The sequence below is a fragment of the Brachyistius frenatus genome, unplaced genomic scaffold (assembly GCF_029030835.1).
Source record: "Brachyistius frenatus isolate BFR_SWC_R1_liver_20210118 unplaced genomic scaffold, ASM2903083v1 Contig_1, whole genome shotgun sequence".
In the NCBI taxonomy this organism is placed as follows: domain Eukaryota; kingdom Metazoa; phylum Chordata; class Actinopteri; family Embiotocidae; genus Brachyistius; species Brachyistius frenatus.
In genome coordinates this window covers 1,918,018-1,935,830 of record NW_027210600.1, presented here as the reverse complement: position 1 = coordinate 1,935,830, position 17,813 = coordinate 1,918,018, and the positions used below count along the sequence as shown (strand labels likewise).

The following is a 17,813-nucleotide window of genomic DNA, read 5'->3' as shown; positions in this document are numbered from 1 at the left end:
TGAAACAGATGAAACAAAAACAGGTTGTTGTGTGAAGAAAGCTTGGCTCGCAATCAAATTTACATTTCCACTGCATATTCTGTTGTGTTTTTTCTCAGATTTCTTCAGCTTTGGTGACCTCAGATTTAATAAACCCTGTCCATGATCAAAGAGACTGTCAGCGAGGTGATGGTCTTTGTTTCATCATGTTGCTCAGCTGTGGAGAGAACATCCTCAGGGGCATTAATGGGGGTCATAAACTCTGATACGGATATTTGAACACATTGAACTCTAACTGGCCTTGCTCAGACAAGGACACATGCTCTTCCCTGAGGCCATTTCCATGAACAGAATTGGAAAATAGAAACTATTGATTTCTCTCTGTTTAATGTGATTGCCTTGGCTATGTTTTGTTAATGTTTAGTAGGGTTTTGTTTCTCCCTGTTGGTTTCCATCCTAATTTGAAAGTCAAAACATCGAAGTTGTCTTTTTCTCAATTGACTTTTGTGTGAACGAGGAAGGAAGAGTTGTGTTGAAGCGCTAATGTCTTTGCGGGGGCAGTAATGATAAAAGTGTGCGCACTATAAATATAATTGTACATAATCTGAATGTAATCCAGCATCAATATGCAACAAAAAATGAAGGATAAAAATATATAATGCAGCCTTAGATTTACTATAAATGGCCTTAATCCAGTCTTTGTGCACAGTGGACTTTTCACTGGTGGCAGACAACGACAATGTGGTCTTACACTATTATAAACTGCATTGAAATATCATACAGTGTTGTAAAATTACAACACAGAAAACCATTCAAACTAAGTGTTACCCAGACATCAAATATTAGCATAAATCGAAAGGAAATCCTTCTATTGATTCTTTGTATTGCATTATGTAATTCCCTCTCTGCAACACGTCATGAGTACAGTTTAAAATGTGAGCCGCGCCTTACATCTCATGACATTAAAAACAGGGGGAAATCATTTGAGAAGAACTACACTTAATCAGTTTTTGTGTCGCTGCTCCGAAGTTGGATCATTCTTGGCCGTCACTGCATGAAAGCATTCAGGGAATTGTTTCTGAGTGGATGTAAGCATCTTGCAGCCAATTGATTAAATTGAGGTGTTTGTGTTTACTGTAATGTGTTAGCTGGTTGCTGCATTGGATGCCAGTTTGTTATTGATAGTTTGACTCCTGCGCAGCAAGTGCTTGGGCTCGGTGCCAAGTCAAAGTAATTGACACGTCGCCCGCTGGGGTTTGTGATTAACTTTATTGACATGTAAGGGGAGGTGTGTGTGCATGGCATCGCGCACAGTTGGCAGAACTAACAGACCCTTTCAAGCTGCTAAGACAGAATAGGGTTGATGTTTACAGGACCCGGAACGCTGCTGTCCACTGGAATGCCTGGAGAGAGGAGATTGAAAAGCAAGGGTGTGGTAATTCACCCTAAAGTCTGTCAGCCTCACTCTAACTCAGCTCACTTTGGGATATTGCTCAGTTCTACTCCCATATTACTCACGTTTAGAAGAAAAATACCTTCAGAAACAAGTGAAATAATCAGCATGGCAGACTAGTCAGTAGTTCTACATATCAGAATGTGTTTACTTGTCATGGGGAGGTCTTCTCAGTCTTTTCAGCGAAAAAATTACTATCTGATGATGTCACCAGGATTATCTTGTCTTTGCTGGGGTCATTCAGGTTGAAAGATGCACACCACAGCAGGGAGGGTCTAACATGAGAGATTTATGTGACGTGGACATATTTCTTCATGCTAAAGGTTCAGAAGCAGAAAATGTGGGAGGCAATGACGTAGAGGACTGTTGGCTTCCACCCACAACTCCCTCCAGACCATCAAGTAAAGAGAATGAGCAGGAAATAGACAAACTGGATCCCCTATTTATTTAACACTGAGACACAGAACTAGGAAAATATATATGTCTTATTTCACTTTGTTTTTAAGGGGCTGATATATGATTTAGAAATCAGCAAACAGTTAGCATGCCACACACCGAACGATTTGGCCTATTATGAAAAAACAAAACAAGATATAGCATGAATGGCTAGACCCGATAATAACCCAGTTTTGGCTTATAAGTGAAGGTTGTGAAAATACACTGAAAATAGCCTTTGGGGTTCATAGGGTTAAAGGCTGCTCCGGTAGTTTCAAAATTAACCCAACGTCTTCAGCCATCAGGGTGCAACAACTGGAAATGATTTGCAATGGAGCTTGACCAGACCCATGTATTCAGGAAGTGAATTTGGGTCCGGTAATACCTGGCTGCAAAAACTCAAGAAATACAATTTAATACAGTACAGAGTACAGTATGGATCCATTGCAGAACATGCCCAAAAATAAAACCCTCATGCTGGAAAACAGCTTAATATTATCTTCATAGAAAAAACTTGCTTTTCAATGCATTTACTGCAAGTGAAGAGTAAATAGTATCTTGTCATACAACTGTCAAACTGTGCATAGAACTGAAATAGAAAAGTTACAGCATACTATTCTGCAGATAGACACACACTGATGAATAACAGCAGAATTAGCTGTTTTCAGGCAGCCCAGAATTTCCAGCAGCACCCCTGGGCCCACCTATCGCTGCCATGGCATGAGAGTTTGAGTGACAGGTTCGATCCTCCACCCTTCACTCTGATGTCACTCTCTCAAACGCGCACACACACACACACACACACACACACACACACACACACACACACACACACACACACACACACACACACACACACACACACACACTTACACACACAGAGGGTGTCTGTTCACTCTGTTAGAAGACAGTGGGATGTCATTAACTCTGCGAGAGGAGCCTTTAATGTAATTAACAGAGGGTAGACGAGAGGAGGGAGGCGATGGTGGAGGAGGAAGGCAGCAACCGCGAGGTCGAGTAAATCATCACGCACCCTTCTGCAACAGTCATACACACAAACACACCACAAACACACGCACACACTCTAAACCCCTGTTGAGAAAGTGTCTTTAATTAAAAATCCCCCTTCCGACACACTCCTACACACGCGTTGTGCACATACAACCACTCCAGGTTTTGTGCGCTCCAGTCAGAACATGTGGGGTTGATTAGTATTAATCCTTATCTCCAAAATGGACAGCTTCTCGATTGTGTTTTTTCGTCGGCTGGCTAATTTCATGAAGAGCATAATTACAGCATTTTCAATTTCAGCCCTGTGCAGAGTTATGAGGCTGACTGTATATCTCTGCACTGCAGCTGAGAGGGATGTGTGTGTGAGTCAGTGTGTATCTATGTTTCCCAGAGGGCTTGTGGATGTGTGATTGTGTTTTTTGGGACTAAAACGAGAAGGAGAATTAGCGTGTTATGGGGGGTGACTAATACAAGAGATGATTTGATGCCAAATCCAAATTGGAAAAGCAGCAAAAAACATGACAACTGTGTAAACCTCATAGCAGACAGCAACTCTTGTGCAAATAGGGTTGATTAAAAAACAATGGCTGGTGAAAATATTAAGATATTGTAAGTGCAAACGTGTTGGTGCCAAGAAAGTGATGCCTGGTCCAGAATGTGTTTAGTAAGAGTATGATACCCAGTAATCTGATTTACTTGCTGTCTATCTGGTGTGTGTTCCAACAGTAGGAGGATGAAAGGCATGTCGGCTCTGATTAGAGCTGCCGAACTGGCACAGTTTGAGTAAATGTGTGTGTGTGTGTGTGTGTGTGTGTGTGTGTGTGTGTGTGTGTGTGTGTGTGTGTGTGTGTGTGTGTGTGTGTGTGTGTGTGTGTGTGTGTGTGTGTGTGTGTGTGCGTGTGTGTGCGTGTGTGTGTGTGTGTGTGTGTGTGTGTGTGTGTGTGTGTGTGCGTGTGTGTGTGTGTGTGTGTGTATTCATGCCTGTGCTTTGGTCACTCTCCAGTAGGGAGATCGGAGCTGCCCTAAGGCAGTGGCCATGTTCCCATCCTTCTCAGCTCCTTCTTTCATCTGTCTGTATATCTTTCTCTTCCTCCTCGTCCTCCTCTCAACAGTGTGACTGTTTCCTGCCTGATATCTCCACTTGTACTTCTCAATCTCGGTACACAGCTGCCGCGCGTATCTATGGACTTCTGTGCACCTTTTCGGCAAGAGCAGCTTGTGCATATATTCAGATAGGGGCAGCTCATCATTGATGCTCTGCTGGCTTTGATAATAACTTGGGGCCTCCGAGGCACTGTGGCCCCCCGATATTTTGTCACACCGCTCCAGCTTTGCAAACACATGCCACGGTTGCCAGTAAAGCAGCTCTGCCTCCACTGATAATGAGCTCCGTGTCCTCAAAGATAGTCGAGTGTGGACGGCTGCCAGATTCCTTTGAGGTGTCGAGTGCTGCACGACTTCTGACACCAACAGGACAGCAGCTTAGGTCCCGAGCACACTTCCCAGTGACTAATAGACAGCCATTAATTCAGACTCCATTAAATGAAAATGTAATGATGTCCAACAGGAGATTTGGTAATCAAAGTGGTAGAAAATATGGTAGATGAAACAATATATGCACATATGAGAAATTGAAAAAGTCAAGTATGTTATATTCAAAGTTTTACTGTCTTTGTCCACCATATAGTGATTAAAACGGTTTCAGGCATCGCACATGGAATACTGAAGATCATAAAAATAACTCATTAATCCAAATAGCCAGCCAACAGTGATGATATAAACCGGCAAATAAACTAATAAAGAAAAGGCACTGCAGCATATATATCCATTAGCTTTAAATGGCCCCGCTTCGAGATGACAGAGTTCCTTCTGATCATAAATCTACCTCTTAAAAGTGTAATGTGACCCGGAGACACATATTTAGCTAACAGTTTAGCGCAGTAATTAGCGTTTGTGAGCTCTCTTCCTCTGCCAAGTGCCAGCCGCCCAACATCTGTTCCTCCGCTGCCACCAGGACCCACCGCCTCCACCCTCGTACCTCCCCTTCTCCACCGGCCATCTTCGCTTCTCTGCAGGTGGCAGAACACTTATCAGGTCTGGATTAAAGTGATACGCGGACATTAAAGGAAGAAATGGGAAAAAAACGGTCAGGTCTGTCGGCAGCCGAAGCAGTTTGAGTTCATTTGAGCCTAAAAAGAGGGAGTTCCTCCTCCTGCGGTCACCTTGACCCCGTCTCCCCTCTCCCCCGTCAGCTACAATTAAATCAGGAGGAGCATGTCGGGCCACCTAGCCTCAGCAGTGGGCAGGCGCCATCAGTATATCCTCAGCATATTCACCCTGATGGGAAGCTTCTGCATTTGCCTCTGTATATTGGATTTATTTCGCGCTCCAGCAGTGATGGATTTTCCATTTTCCTGTTTTGTACGCTGGTGCACTATTGAGAGAAGCCGCACATCGAGACTGTTACATCTTCTGTCACTCCCCGTCGCACACCGTTTGCTCAATGCCATTTTATGATTTTGGTCTTGCCGGCAAGCCATGCTTCTCCATAGTGTAGGGGCCCATTTAACTCTGATAAGTCATTGTTCAGGCAATACAGAGGGGGGACATCTTTACAGCAAGCACGCAGCGTCAACACCCCCCTCTCAATTCTCTCATTTTCTGCTCTCCCTTTCCCCTTTCTTTATCGTTTTGCCTATAGCTCCTCCGAGGGGCAAATTGTCATTTCAGAGCCCCTGCCCGCCACAGGAAGGGAGGATGTGGAACGGGGAGGGGGGGGGGGGGAGATTATGACAGAAACAGGATGAAAGGGGAGAGAAAGGGTAGAAAATAAAGTTGCTCTTATCGGAACTTGCCAGGAGCAATGCGCGCACAAAGCTGCTTGGGAATCCAATTTAGTCTTTGCTGTTAGTTTAAGTGATATCAGTGCAATTAGCCGTCACAGGTCAGAGTGTGAGCCAGGCACATTAAGTGATTTCTTGAAATCCCACCAGCGGAAGCAGAGAGGATGTCAATTCTCCAAGAAAAAAACCCTAAAAACTCCCTGTACAACTCCACAAATGGACCACTTCTTTACCACCTGCTAATAGATGTCAGCCGTGTCTCGGCTCTTTTGTTTTGCTCTTGCCAGCTGCTCACTCTGGATTTAAATGAATTTTCTTCCACTGTATCTCTCCACAAGGGTGACTTTGAGCTATCGTAGTTTTATTTGAGTTCTGTGTAACTCAATTGTGCTTTCTGGTTGCGCCACAGTGAATGTGTACATGTTTAGGTGGACAAACAGCAGGAGTGTCCCGTGGTGTTTTCTCACAAGAACAATTAGACAGTAAATAAGGTGCATTGGTGGAAATGGGACCTTGATCTATTTATAAAGCTCCAGTGTGACTTTCTGCTCTGCTGTTCTGTCTGTATGTTGGCTTATTTTTCACATTACATTCATAACTTTAAAGTGGCAGTAAGTTTTATTCCAATCCAGCTTTGGTTCAGCATACTTAGACTCTGCTCTGCCGTTTACAGAGGTAACCATAACAATGGACATAGTCTCCAGGTCTGAAAAGTGAAGTCAATGCAGAAGTACCTTATGTGCAATACCACCGACACTCCCGTTCAAAAAGCGTCAACTTGTCTCATGAAATACAAAGTCATTACATGGTGTCACTAAATTCCCTCCTTCCAATCAGTGTTATGGTGGTCCTTTTAAAAATAATTTCATAATTAATTACATTGGCTTGGTTGGTTTGATTGACATGCCTGAGGTGCAGTCAGGTTACTGGTATAGGTGGGTGGGGTATAGTGTCCTCGTGTTCTCAGTCAAATCCACCACTCACTCATTCCCAAAAAAACAATGTGGCGATGGCAAAAACAACAGAGTCAAGGCTTCAAAATGTCAGTTTACAAACCGGTGGGTGACATCAGTGAGTTTCCACATGGAGATAACAGGGTGTACATTGCTAGTTAAGTTTTACAATAAACTGATTTGCACTTAGAGTTCAAATAAATACTTGCAGGTCGGTTTTACCAAGCATCTTGGATAAACTTGCCACAGTTCTTCAGTGAGGTTGTCTCTGTGTCTTCGTGTAATCCCACACTGACTCTGGTACTGGCATGATTTTCAGATCAGGGGTCTGTGGGGGTCACACCATCTGCTGCAGGACTAGTTGCTGTTGTTTGGGGTTGTTGACATGCTGCAGAATGAATTTGGTACCAGCCAGGTGCCTCCCTGATGGTACTGCATGATGAATAAGAATATACCATCTGTATATAACAACTTAAAGTGGCTAAAACCCTTTTGCTGCACTGTTTTTCTTTGACAAGTGACCTGTGCAGAAGGGCTTCCAGCTAACACCTGCTCTCTCTTGAACTTCAGTATCAGACTTTAGTATTAAAAAAGCTACTTTCTTCTTTCTTAAGAAACCTTCAAGCTCTTACCTAATTTATACACCCACTGTTCTCCAACTGGTCTCAACCTGACAGACTGTGATTAACACTGACCTCATCCTTCTTTCTCTTTGTCCTCCACCTCCCTCCCTCCCTCCCTCTCTCCCCGGCTCTCTAGGGGAGATCTGTGCGTTCAACATCCATGGGCTGGAGGCTCCGTTCGAGGCAGTGGTGCTGAACGGTACGTCTGGTGAGGGCCAGCTGAGGGCAAGCAGCCTGGTGGACTGTGAGTTGCAGAAGGAATACACCTTCATCATCCAGGCTCACGACTGCGGTTCGGGCCCCGGCGGCTCGGAGGGCAAGAAGTCCCACAAGTGAGTAAAAGAGACACTGGACTTTGAATAAAGCCTTCAGAAGCTGAATGGAATACGCTTCAAAATAAAACTGCACACACATGAACTCTGTCAAGTCAGTTTATTTATTTGGTACATTTAAACAACCGAAGTGTTTCACAACTTCAGACAGATTATAACACATCATATACAATTAAAACAAATGAGGCCAAATTACAGACTAATTGAACAAAAATCAAAACAAAAAATAACATTAAAACATAGAATTCTAAATGGCAACAAATACAAATCTACAATTCCTGTGTATGATGGCAAAGGTTTTTTTTTTTCTTTTCTTTTTTTTACTTTATAATACACAGAGCATATGTGTGAATTCCAGCATGGGCCTGGCTTTGCATGTGCAAAACTCCTAAAAGAGAAAGACCAACTACGACAAGGACCAGACAATTAAATAAACGCGATTTTTCAGAAATCATATAAAAGTGCTAAGAGTACGTTATGTAAGTACTAGATCATTATTTATTCATTTGCAAAATGTTTGAAGCCCAATCAAATTAACAGCTATGTGAGGACACAGCGGTGGTTTAGGAAGACCGGCTTTATAACTGTGACTGAGCAATATGCGTGCATGTGGAGATGGAAAGGAGTCTTGTGGTCGAGGGTGGTTGGGGCTTACCTCATGTCATTTTGAACAACTACAGTTCAAAGAGAGTCCCAGCGATCTGCCAGCACAGAGAGATGATCTCCAAAGAAAAACAATCAGAAGCAGGTTGTGTTAGTTTCTAATAAAACACTAAGTAGACAATCCAGTGCGTAGTTTACTTAATTAGCAGTGCCACAATTTGTGTCAGAGAGCTGCTACTTAACACACCTGAGGGCGGATACATAAAACCTTGAGCAGCTTTATGGCTTAAAGTGTGTGTGTGTGTGTGTGTGTGTGTGTGTGCGCACAAAGACTGAAATGTGCGTTGACATTTTTTGCCTGCATTATGAGGCTTAAATCACTTGCATGAAAGTGATTTTCAGTTTAACATAAGTTGATATAAACACACCCTCAATTGCCTGTCTGCACCCTCACAAAGAACACCTGTGAATGAAAAGCTGGCAAACGTCTACATTAATGCCACTGCAGCTGTCTTTGCACTCACGTATTCCCTGTGGCCATTTATAGGGCAAGCGTTGATGTAAACCATCACTATCGTCATCATCATCAAACATCAGACTGATGATCAGTGATTTTGTTGATAGCACAGATGTCCAAACAGACTTTTCAAATTGCATTAAAGCATTGAAATGTGAAAAGAACAGTAACACAAGGGGATAAAATGATTTCATCAAGAAAGAATTGTAGACGACAGTTTTATAGTCAGTCTGTCACTGTATTTTCATCTCGACTTGATCGTAACACCTACAGCTGGTTCTTTCTCACTACGTGCTCTTCTTTTACAAACATCACTTCATGTGTAGTAAATGTGCAGTTTGTTCAGACAACTATAATTCTATATTTTAAAGATATAACTCATGTTAAGATTTCTTCACAGAGACCTCATGATAGATGATTGCTGGCATCTTCAGTACAAAGAGCATCCTCCTTCTTAGATCTGATTGATGCTCACTTCTTGTTTCTCTTCGGGCGAATATTTACCGTGAAGGCGGAGAAGGTGGAGCTGCCTGTGGTCTCCCTCTCAGGCTTAATACAGTGCCAACAACCAAGAAGATAGGGCAGACTTTAGGCAACCTGAGAGGCAAAACACAGGGCAAAAGTGCTTAATTAACAGGATGATTAAATTTAAAGCTCTGAGCACAAGGGAGCCTCAAATATATCAAAAATGTTTCTCGTGAATAGCAAGAGATGCTAAAAAAAATTTTTCGTTTTCTCCCAGAGCAGCGGTGCACATGAATGTCTACAAGAGATTATATGAGAGAAACAAAAGGAAAAAAATAGAATTAAAATGTAAAGTGTAATTAAATTTAAAAAATAATATAATTACTCTGTTTAGAGAAATTTCAGTACAAAAAAAAAAAATCAATCTGAAACTATAAAATGAGCAGGACAAAAATAGGATTTTGAAAAATGAATTTCAGTAAAATTATGAGAATTCCATGCCCTCTCACCAGCCAAAAAATAAGAAAGTATACTAACACCTGTCATCCTAATAAATTACAAATATTCAGACTGGACAGGGACTTTATTTTCACAATGTTAAATAAATGATCTCTGTGTAATACTGACTGATGATGGTTGCTACTTTAAGCTGCACTGTGGAAAGTTTTTATTTTGAAAGAAAACTGGAAAGAAAGTTTATTCTACTCCCTCTCTGACTTTATTTTAAAAGGCTAATACATTGTTTTCACTCAAAACTGTTCTAAATAAATATTTTAGTATCTTGGCTTCAAGTTAAATATTGTTAAAAAAGATAAATAAAAATCGAAAAATATGACTTCAGCTCCTCCTCTCTCCACTTGGCCACAACTTGAACCCAGATTGCTCTGAGAGCAGCACCCACCTCCACCTCCACCTCCACCTCCACCAGCAGAACATACTTTAAAGAGGTCAGCTGATAAAAACAATTTGTCACACACGTTGTCTCTCCTGAAAGCAGCTTCTATTTGAAATTGCCCACAGTGCAGACACCTACCTCTGTCTGCTGTATATTGCACATCTCCACTCTCTGTCTTACACCCCCCCCCACACACACACACACACACACACACACACACACACACACACACACACACACACACACACACACACACACACACACACACACACACACACACACACACACACCTACTCACACCCTCACCTCGGCCAACAATGGAGCTAAGCACAGGAATCTATCATCTTGTCCAGCTTACACACACACACCCACACCCACACAAATACACACTACATACACATTAAAGCTGAAATCGTAGCAGCGGGGGTTTTCAAGCTTCGGTGAAAGTTTTAAATCATCCAAGCGTAACTTGTATTCATGTTTACTGTGTTTGTAGTGTGTGTGTATGTGTGTATGTTGGATGATACTATTTCCAAGCTTTTGGTTGTGGACTTAGGTTAGGTTAGGTTAAGTAGTTACTTTATTAATCCCCGAGGGGAATTTTTTTTGCTACAGCAGCATACAGAAGCAATAAGATAATAATAGAAATAATAGAAAAGCAATAAAATAGCAGTAAAATAGCAGTAAAAACTATAAAATATAAATATAAAATATAAAATGCACAGTATATACAGTACAGTATATATCTATATATATTATATACAAACAACCAAGAAACACAGTCAACAGTGTTATTGTACTGTGATGGATTTTGCCAGAGGTGAGTTATTGTACAGTCTTATTGCGGTCGGCAGGAATGATCTCCTGTATCAGGAATGATCTCCTGTATCAGGAATGATCTCCTGTATCTGGAATGATCTCCTGTATCAGGAATGATCTCCTGTATCTGGAATGATCTCCTGTATCTGGAATGATCTCCTGTATCAGGAATGATCTCCTGTATCAGGAATGATCTCCTGTATCAGGAATGATCTCCTGTATCTGGAATGATCTCCTGTATCAGGAATGATCTCCTGTATCAGGAATGATCTCCTGTATCAGGAATGATCTCCTGTATCTGGAATGATCTCCTGTATCAGGAATGATCTCCTGTATCAGGAATGATCTCCTGTATCTGTCCTTGTGACAGCGGAGCTGGAGGAATCTTTTAGAGAAAGTGCTCCGCTGTCCCTGCAGCAGGTGGTGGAGAGGGTGGACAGGATTATCCAATATGGACAATAGTTTGTTCAGCGTCCTCCTCTCCACCACCTTTTCCAGACTGTCCAGTTTGTAGCCGATGATGGAGCCGGCCTTCTTAACCAGTTTGTTAAGTCTGTTGGTGTCTCCGGCTCCAACGCTGCTCCCCCAGCAGACCCCAGCGAAGTACAAAGCACTGGCCACAACAGACTGGTAGAACATCTCCAACATCTCGCTGCACACATTGAAGGATCGAAGTTTCCTCAAGAAAAAGAGTCGACTCATCACCTTCTTGTAGACAGCGTTGATGTTGGTCTTCCAGTTCAGTCTGTTGTCGATGGACACACCCAGGTACTTGTCCTCCTCAACCATGTCCACCTCCTCTCCCAGAACTCTCAGCGGTTGTGGAGCCGTCGTCTTCCTCCTGAAGTCGACCACCATCTCTCTGGTCTTGGCCACGTTCTGGAGCAGGTGATTTCTTCCCGCCCACTCCACAAAGTCCTCCACTACTGCCCTGTACTCATCCTCCCGTCCATCCCTTATACATCCGACCACTGCAGAGTCATCAGAGAACTTCTGCAGATGGCAGGACTCTGAGTTGTACTGGAAGTCAGTTGTGTACAAGGTGAACAGGAAGGGGGACAGAACAGTTCCCTGAGGAGCTCCAATACCACTGACCACCGTATCAGACAGCACACTGCCCAGACGGACAAACTGTGGTCTGCCTGTCAGGTAGTCAGTGACCCAGGAGACGGTGGACGTGTCCACCCCCACCACCCGCAGCTTCTCACTCAGTAGCAGTGGTTAGAAACTAGATATAATGTGTGTGTGTGTGTGTGTGTGTGTGTGTGTGTGTGTGTGTGTGTGTGTGTGTGTGTGTGTGTGTGTGTGTGTGTGTGTGTGTGTGTGTGTGTGTGTGTGTGTGTGTGTGTGTGTGTGTTACACTTTATAGTTGTTTTGTGTAGTTTTGCGATTCTCTCTAGTTCTGATGCATTTCCTTGTGGATGTCTTGGGGTTGTTTAGGGTTTCCATGTGGTTGTTTTGCAGTATTATTGCATGTTTTTGTGGTTGTTTTGTCAGATAATGGATTTTTTTTTCTCACTTTTTGTGTCTCACTGTGGTTGTTTTGTGTCCCTCAGTGGTTGTTTGGCATATTTTTGTGGTTGTTTTGTGTCACATCATGGTTGTTGTTTTTATTTCTATGTGGTTGTTTCATCTTTCTCAGTGTGGTTGTTTTGTGTCTCCGTGTGGTTGGTTTGTGTCCCTCATTGGTTGTTTGTCATCTTTTTGTGGTTGTTTTGTGTCACATCATAGTTATTTTGTGTCTCTTTGCGGTTTTTTTTTTTTTTTTTTTATTTCTATGTGGTTGTTTGCTGACATTTTCAACATGAAATGCTAGCAGTCACTTCACTTCATACAAGGCTCTAGTACGACCGAGCCAGCAGCCACTTTTCACCTTTAGACTCTGGTAAGGAGGTCATCAGGGGTAACCAGTCACATTGCACCCCTCTGGCTCTTCCTTTTTACTGTTGATCATGTTTTACATCTCTTTCAAGCGCCCGGGCGTTCTCTTATATCACACTATTACTTTCTATCATCATAGCTCACTGCCTGCTGTGACGCAGACCCAGTTTGGTTGGTACAGACAGGCTGATGCTGGAGGGGAAGTGAATTTGGGGACACTTTAAATGGCCTGTCCTTTCGCTGGCAACTCTCAAAGGATGAGGCTGGCTTTTCTCCGCACCACTCGCTTGCTCGTTCCCATTTAGAAAGAAGCTAACAGGGAAAAAGAATCTCTGCCTAAGGCTGTGCTCAAATTACACATGACATGTCAACAGCAGAGAAGAAGGGCAGTCAAGAAAATTAGCTGCTAAAGAGGACAGGGGAGAGGATCAGGAGTGACACGGGATGAGTTTAAACTTCTCCTTCTATCCTCTATCCTTTCCGGCTCTGCTTACCACTGGCTGCTATTCTACTTCTCACTGTTGTCATTTTTTTTTCTTCCTGGCTGGCTAAAGCTCAGCTAGTTCTCGCTGTCTGCCTCTTTCCTTCTTTCTGTCAGGCCGTCTGTCTCTGTTACAGAGTTCAGTGTTTGAACATTTCGTCAGACTGCCCCTGCATTCACAAATGAATGCTCTCTCTGCCCCAGCTGTAAGAATCTCTCTCTCACTGTGACTTTTTTTTTTTGCAAACAAGAGATTTTCTTTAATTTTTTTCAAAATGTCATGTCAAACTTTGAATATATGCATCATCCTGCAAAGCCAATAAAAGTTGCCTATTCCTCCACTCATGGTCACGGTTTTATAAACACTGACGTTAATGACGGCCTTTCTCTGAGTCAGAGCACCAATACCGCGGCGTACAGATTTGCCAGTTCTGAATCCCAATGCTTCGTATTGCCCTCGGGTACACTTTACTCGGCTGCCTGTTGAAGCTTTACTCACTTGTCAGCAAAGTGCACGGCTCAAATGAATTCACCTTAAACTCCTTGAGGCTGTTTCTGCTCAGGTCAGCTTTAAATGAAACACAAATTAATCTACAACACCGTAGGGCTGACCTCTGCCCAATGAACGATTTGTTCTGAGCTGCGAAGTGTTCTCAGCCTTTGTTGTAGAGAGCAATAAATGTGATAAATGTTCATTTTATGTCTATTGATTAAACTCAATAGTGATTCAGCCTAGACATTAATGAAATATTGTAAATGGTGTCAAGTAGTGCTGACCTTTGAAAAAAAACCCACTATGTACAGTAAATGACTTAATATAATCTAAATATACTCAAACCTAATTAACAACAATAACAAAAATAAACCACTATGATGCATCAGTAAAGATAATACTTGACAAACATTGCAAAAGATGCTTCTTAAATTTAAAAAAAAATATATATATATATATATATATATATATAAATGAATAACAGGGATGTCCTGCTGTTTCATTTAGCACAAATGGCTGTTTTTCAACTTTATTCAAACAGAATAAACTGTGTCAGGCTGACTTCTTCAAATAAAATGTCGTTCTTGACTTTATCATGACATGACTGCACAGGACCAGAAGTTTCAAATAAGACCATACTTTTTTCCCTGGGCTTTTTTTTAAAGGTCCCAATGGGCAGGTTAAAGTTAGAAAAAGGCACTACATAAGCATCATGAAAGACAGCCAAACGTTGTTATTTGAACAACTATGATCTATACATTTTTAGTTACGAATAATGAAGGTTATAGAGAACTACCTCCGATTTTAAAATTTGGTTTCAAGGAGGACATTGTGAGGTTTTAACCCAAAGCAGTTTTGTTTTCCCACTGACAGAGTGATATAAACTGGTTTTGACCTCTTTCTTTCATTGTAGGTTTAACTCAGTAGATGATTTGTTTTATTTTTAACAGGGGCAATGGCCTAATGAAAACATGTTTTAATACAATATGATTTATTCATATGCTGCACAGTTAAGCTCCTGGTATCTACTGATAGTTCACAGCCATGGTCAGGACCAAAGAGTCTAACATGCAAAAACTTCAGTCAGACAATGAATCAATGATGCACCTGTTGACCCAAACAAACCCTCGGCTTCCGCAACTCTCCCTGCAACTGCAGGATGGAGGCAGCGGCCTCTAGCTCTGAACGCAACTTAGAAAATACTTTTGATGAGGAAAAAATGTTTTTATTAACGAGGCAGCCTGGAGGTTTCGAATCAGGGCTTTGGTTTCTTGGACCGGATTCAATAACTCACCAAACCCCGGACTGCTCCCTGCAGGTGCTGCAGCTGCTCACTGCTTCAGGTGGGTTACATGCAGAGGTTGAATTCCTGTCTGACATACTGGCAAATATAATGATTCTTCTTCTTAAACAATAAATGGTTCAACTAAAACATATCATGGTTTCAAAATTGGAAAATGTAATTGTTTTATTAATAATTTCTACAAGGGTCTTAAGTTAGCTCAAAGGGATCACAAGAAGATAACCAGGATTTCACTTGAAATTATTTTTCTAACAATGTAAAATCACAGTATAAAATAATGGTTCTTTTCTGATTACACTGTATAGTTTTACTTCTTTAAACCTCTAAAAGTTATTCAGACAAAACAGAACAGCACGTGGCTAAACTACTTCACAGCTGAACTGCTGACATTTCCTGCTCAATGGGCGAACATGTTGCTTTTGTAAGAAGTCCCAAGGAAAAATAAAAAAGCAAATATCTTAGGGTAACATCATTACCTGATTTTAACGTTTGTAGATGCTCCTCTGAAAAGTTGGACAAAAATCTCAAAAGTCACCATTGTAGCCTTTAGGTTGGGTGCAGCTGAAATACGATAAAGTATTAAGTTTCTCTGTACTGATTGTATCCTTCCTTTCCCCCCACAGTTCCCTCTGTGCAAAGATTATTTAGGCACAGCTTTGTAAAGCAAGTCATATTTATAATTCCTCCCAGGACTCGCACTTAATCATGACACGTGTATTTAACTCTGGCCCAGGGGTTAAGTGCTTGGAGGCTGTCGAGGGGGGATAAAACATTCACAGGGTTAGGGGGCTCTGTGGCTGTCTGTGTGTGTAAGTGTGTGTGTCTGAGAGCAAATATAGATGTAATGTGGACACACAGATGTTATCTCATGTATGGCCACACATTCATGCACACACCGTGCTTGGCATTGCGGTTCTTATTAAAGTCATCAGTAACAAATCTTAGAGGCCTGTATGTTGTAACCTCACCGCAGTTTGGAGAGGCTCATTATCTCACTGAACAGGCAGCTGAAGGATAGTCATGCACAACCACACACACACAGACACACTCTCAAATCCCAAATGCCGAGTCAAATTCACACTGATTTACATATAAATAAGTCAAATAGCATAGCTGGGGATAGACAGGCTGATTTTTTTTGCATCTCATAACCATCTAGCACACAAACGCACTCATAGACAGCCACCTTAAAGCACTCTCAACATTAGCAACAAAAAAAGACACTTTTTTTATGAGTGGAGAAGTGGGCCAAGAGCTGTGCCTCGTTAGCATAAGCTGTCATGATAAATTTCTGCAGTGAGGAGACCAGGGGACTCCACGCAGATAGTGTGCCCTGTCAATGTGTCGGCTCTTTATTCTCGCAAGAATCTTAACTTCACGCTTGTCACACTTGATGCTAATATGAGTGAAACCTCATTCTGTCAAAACCTGTTAGTTGACGGGACTATTATTCCTGGCAAGCCAAAAAAAAATCTAGAGTAGGAATATGTTGTTTATCTTCAACTAACATAATGTAATAGGAGAGTATAGTCTCCATGTTTCAATTATGAATATGCGTTGCCAGGAACTGCACCATCTGTGCTTGTCTGCTTCACTTACCAGACAAAAGAAAGTGACACCCGCTCCCATCCCGGATTCAAACCACAATCAGGCGTCGCTGCACATCAGCAGACGGTCGGATGTTTTGTCAGCAGATTCCGACAAATGGACGTGCAGCATTTACTTGGGCACAAATGCTCTTAAAGACTGCCGTTCCTGCATACTGTAGCATGATAGCCACAGCTATCCATCAGCGGTTTGATCTACGGTGTAAGCAGGACCTGCTCATGAAGCTAAAAACTGAACTGGATTACCATGCATTATAATCACCTTGTATTGAGTGTACACTGGCCTCCATGGAGTGCTGTGGTAGTGCCTGGGGCTCCTAGTCGATGTGGAAGTGGGATACCTTGCATATTGATGAGGTTACCAACCTGTGTTGTGTTGTGCATTTTGATCCCATCGGTATATTTAGGGTTGTTTATTTCCATTCCAGTCTTACATGAGGAAATTGATAATTCAAGCTCTCGGCTAATTCTTGACAAAGATTAATTGAGTCCTTTACCTTTGTGTTGTGTGTGTGTGTGTGTGTGTGTGTGTGTGTGTGTGTGTGTGTGTGTGTGTGTGTGTGTGTGTGTGTGTGTGTGTGTGTGTGTGTGTGTGTGTGTGTGTGCGTGCGTGCGTGCGTGCGTGCGTGTGTGTGTCTGAGGCGTTCAATGATGACTCGGTTTGAGTGGCTGTGTGTAGTTGAGTGTTGATAAATAATGAATATAGATGAATATGTAATAAACTGGGAACAATACTAACCTGACATTAACATGCATCACCTGGCTTTATGTGCAGCTGGTATCTAATCAGATGTGAGGAAATCGCACCTGGCACTCTCGTCTTCTCTGCTTGGAATGCTTTTCGTTCTCTGATGAGATATTTACATCCTTAAAGAGTGATTGCAGACCATTTCTACTTACTTTTTATTAAATATATATATTTATATGTTTATACATAATAAATGATTTGACACTTTTGTAAAGAGTGTTTTGATGTGAATTAAAATAGGTGGTGTAAGGCTTCATAAAAGATACAGGGAGTCAGTAAAGTGTTGCAAGCGGTGAGGCAATGACTCCATTTGATCCTGCAAGTAGACTCTGGCACAATGCCAATCTCCACACTCACACTCAGACTTTGAGG

The 17,813-nt window shown here is 42.0% G+C and overlaps 1 protein-coding gene across 1 annotated transcript in view; it reads left to right on the top strand.

The window, feature by feature from the left end:
* Positions 1–17,813, top strand: part of LOC138616379 (calsyntenin-2-like) — a 276,054-nt gene that overhangs the window by 149,560 nt on the left and 108,681 nt on the right. The window contains exon 3 of the mRNA XM_069690622.1: positions 7,434–7,629. Coding sequence (XP_069546723.1) covers positions 7,434–7,629 — 196 coding nt within the window. The remainder of the gene's footprint in view (positions 1–7,433; positions 7,630–17,813) is intronic.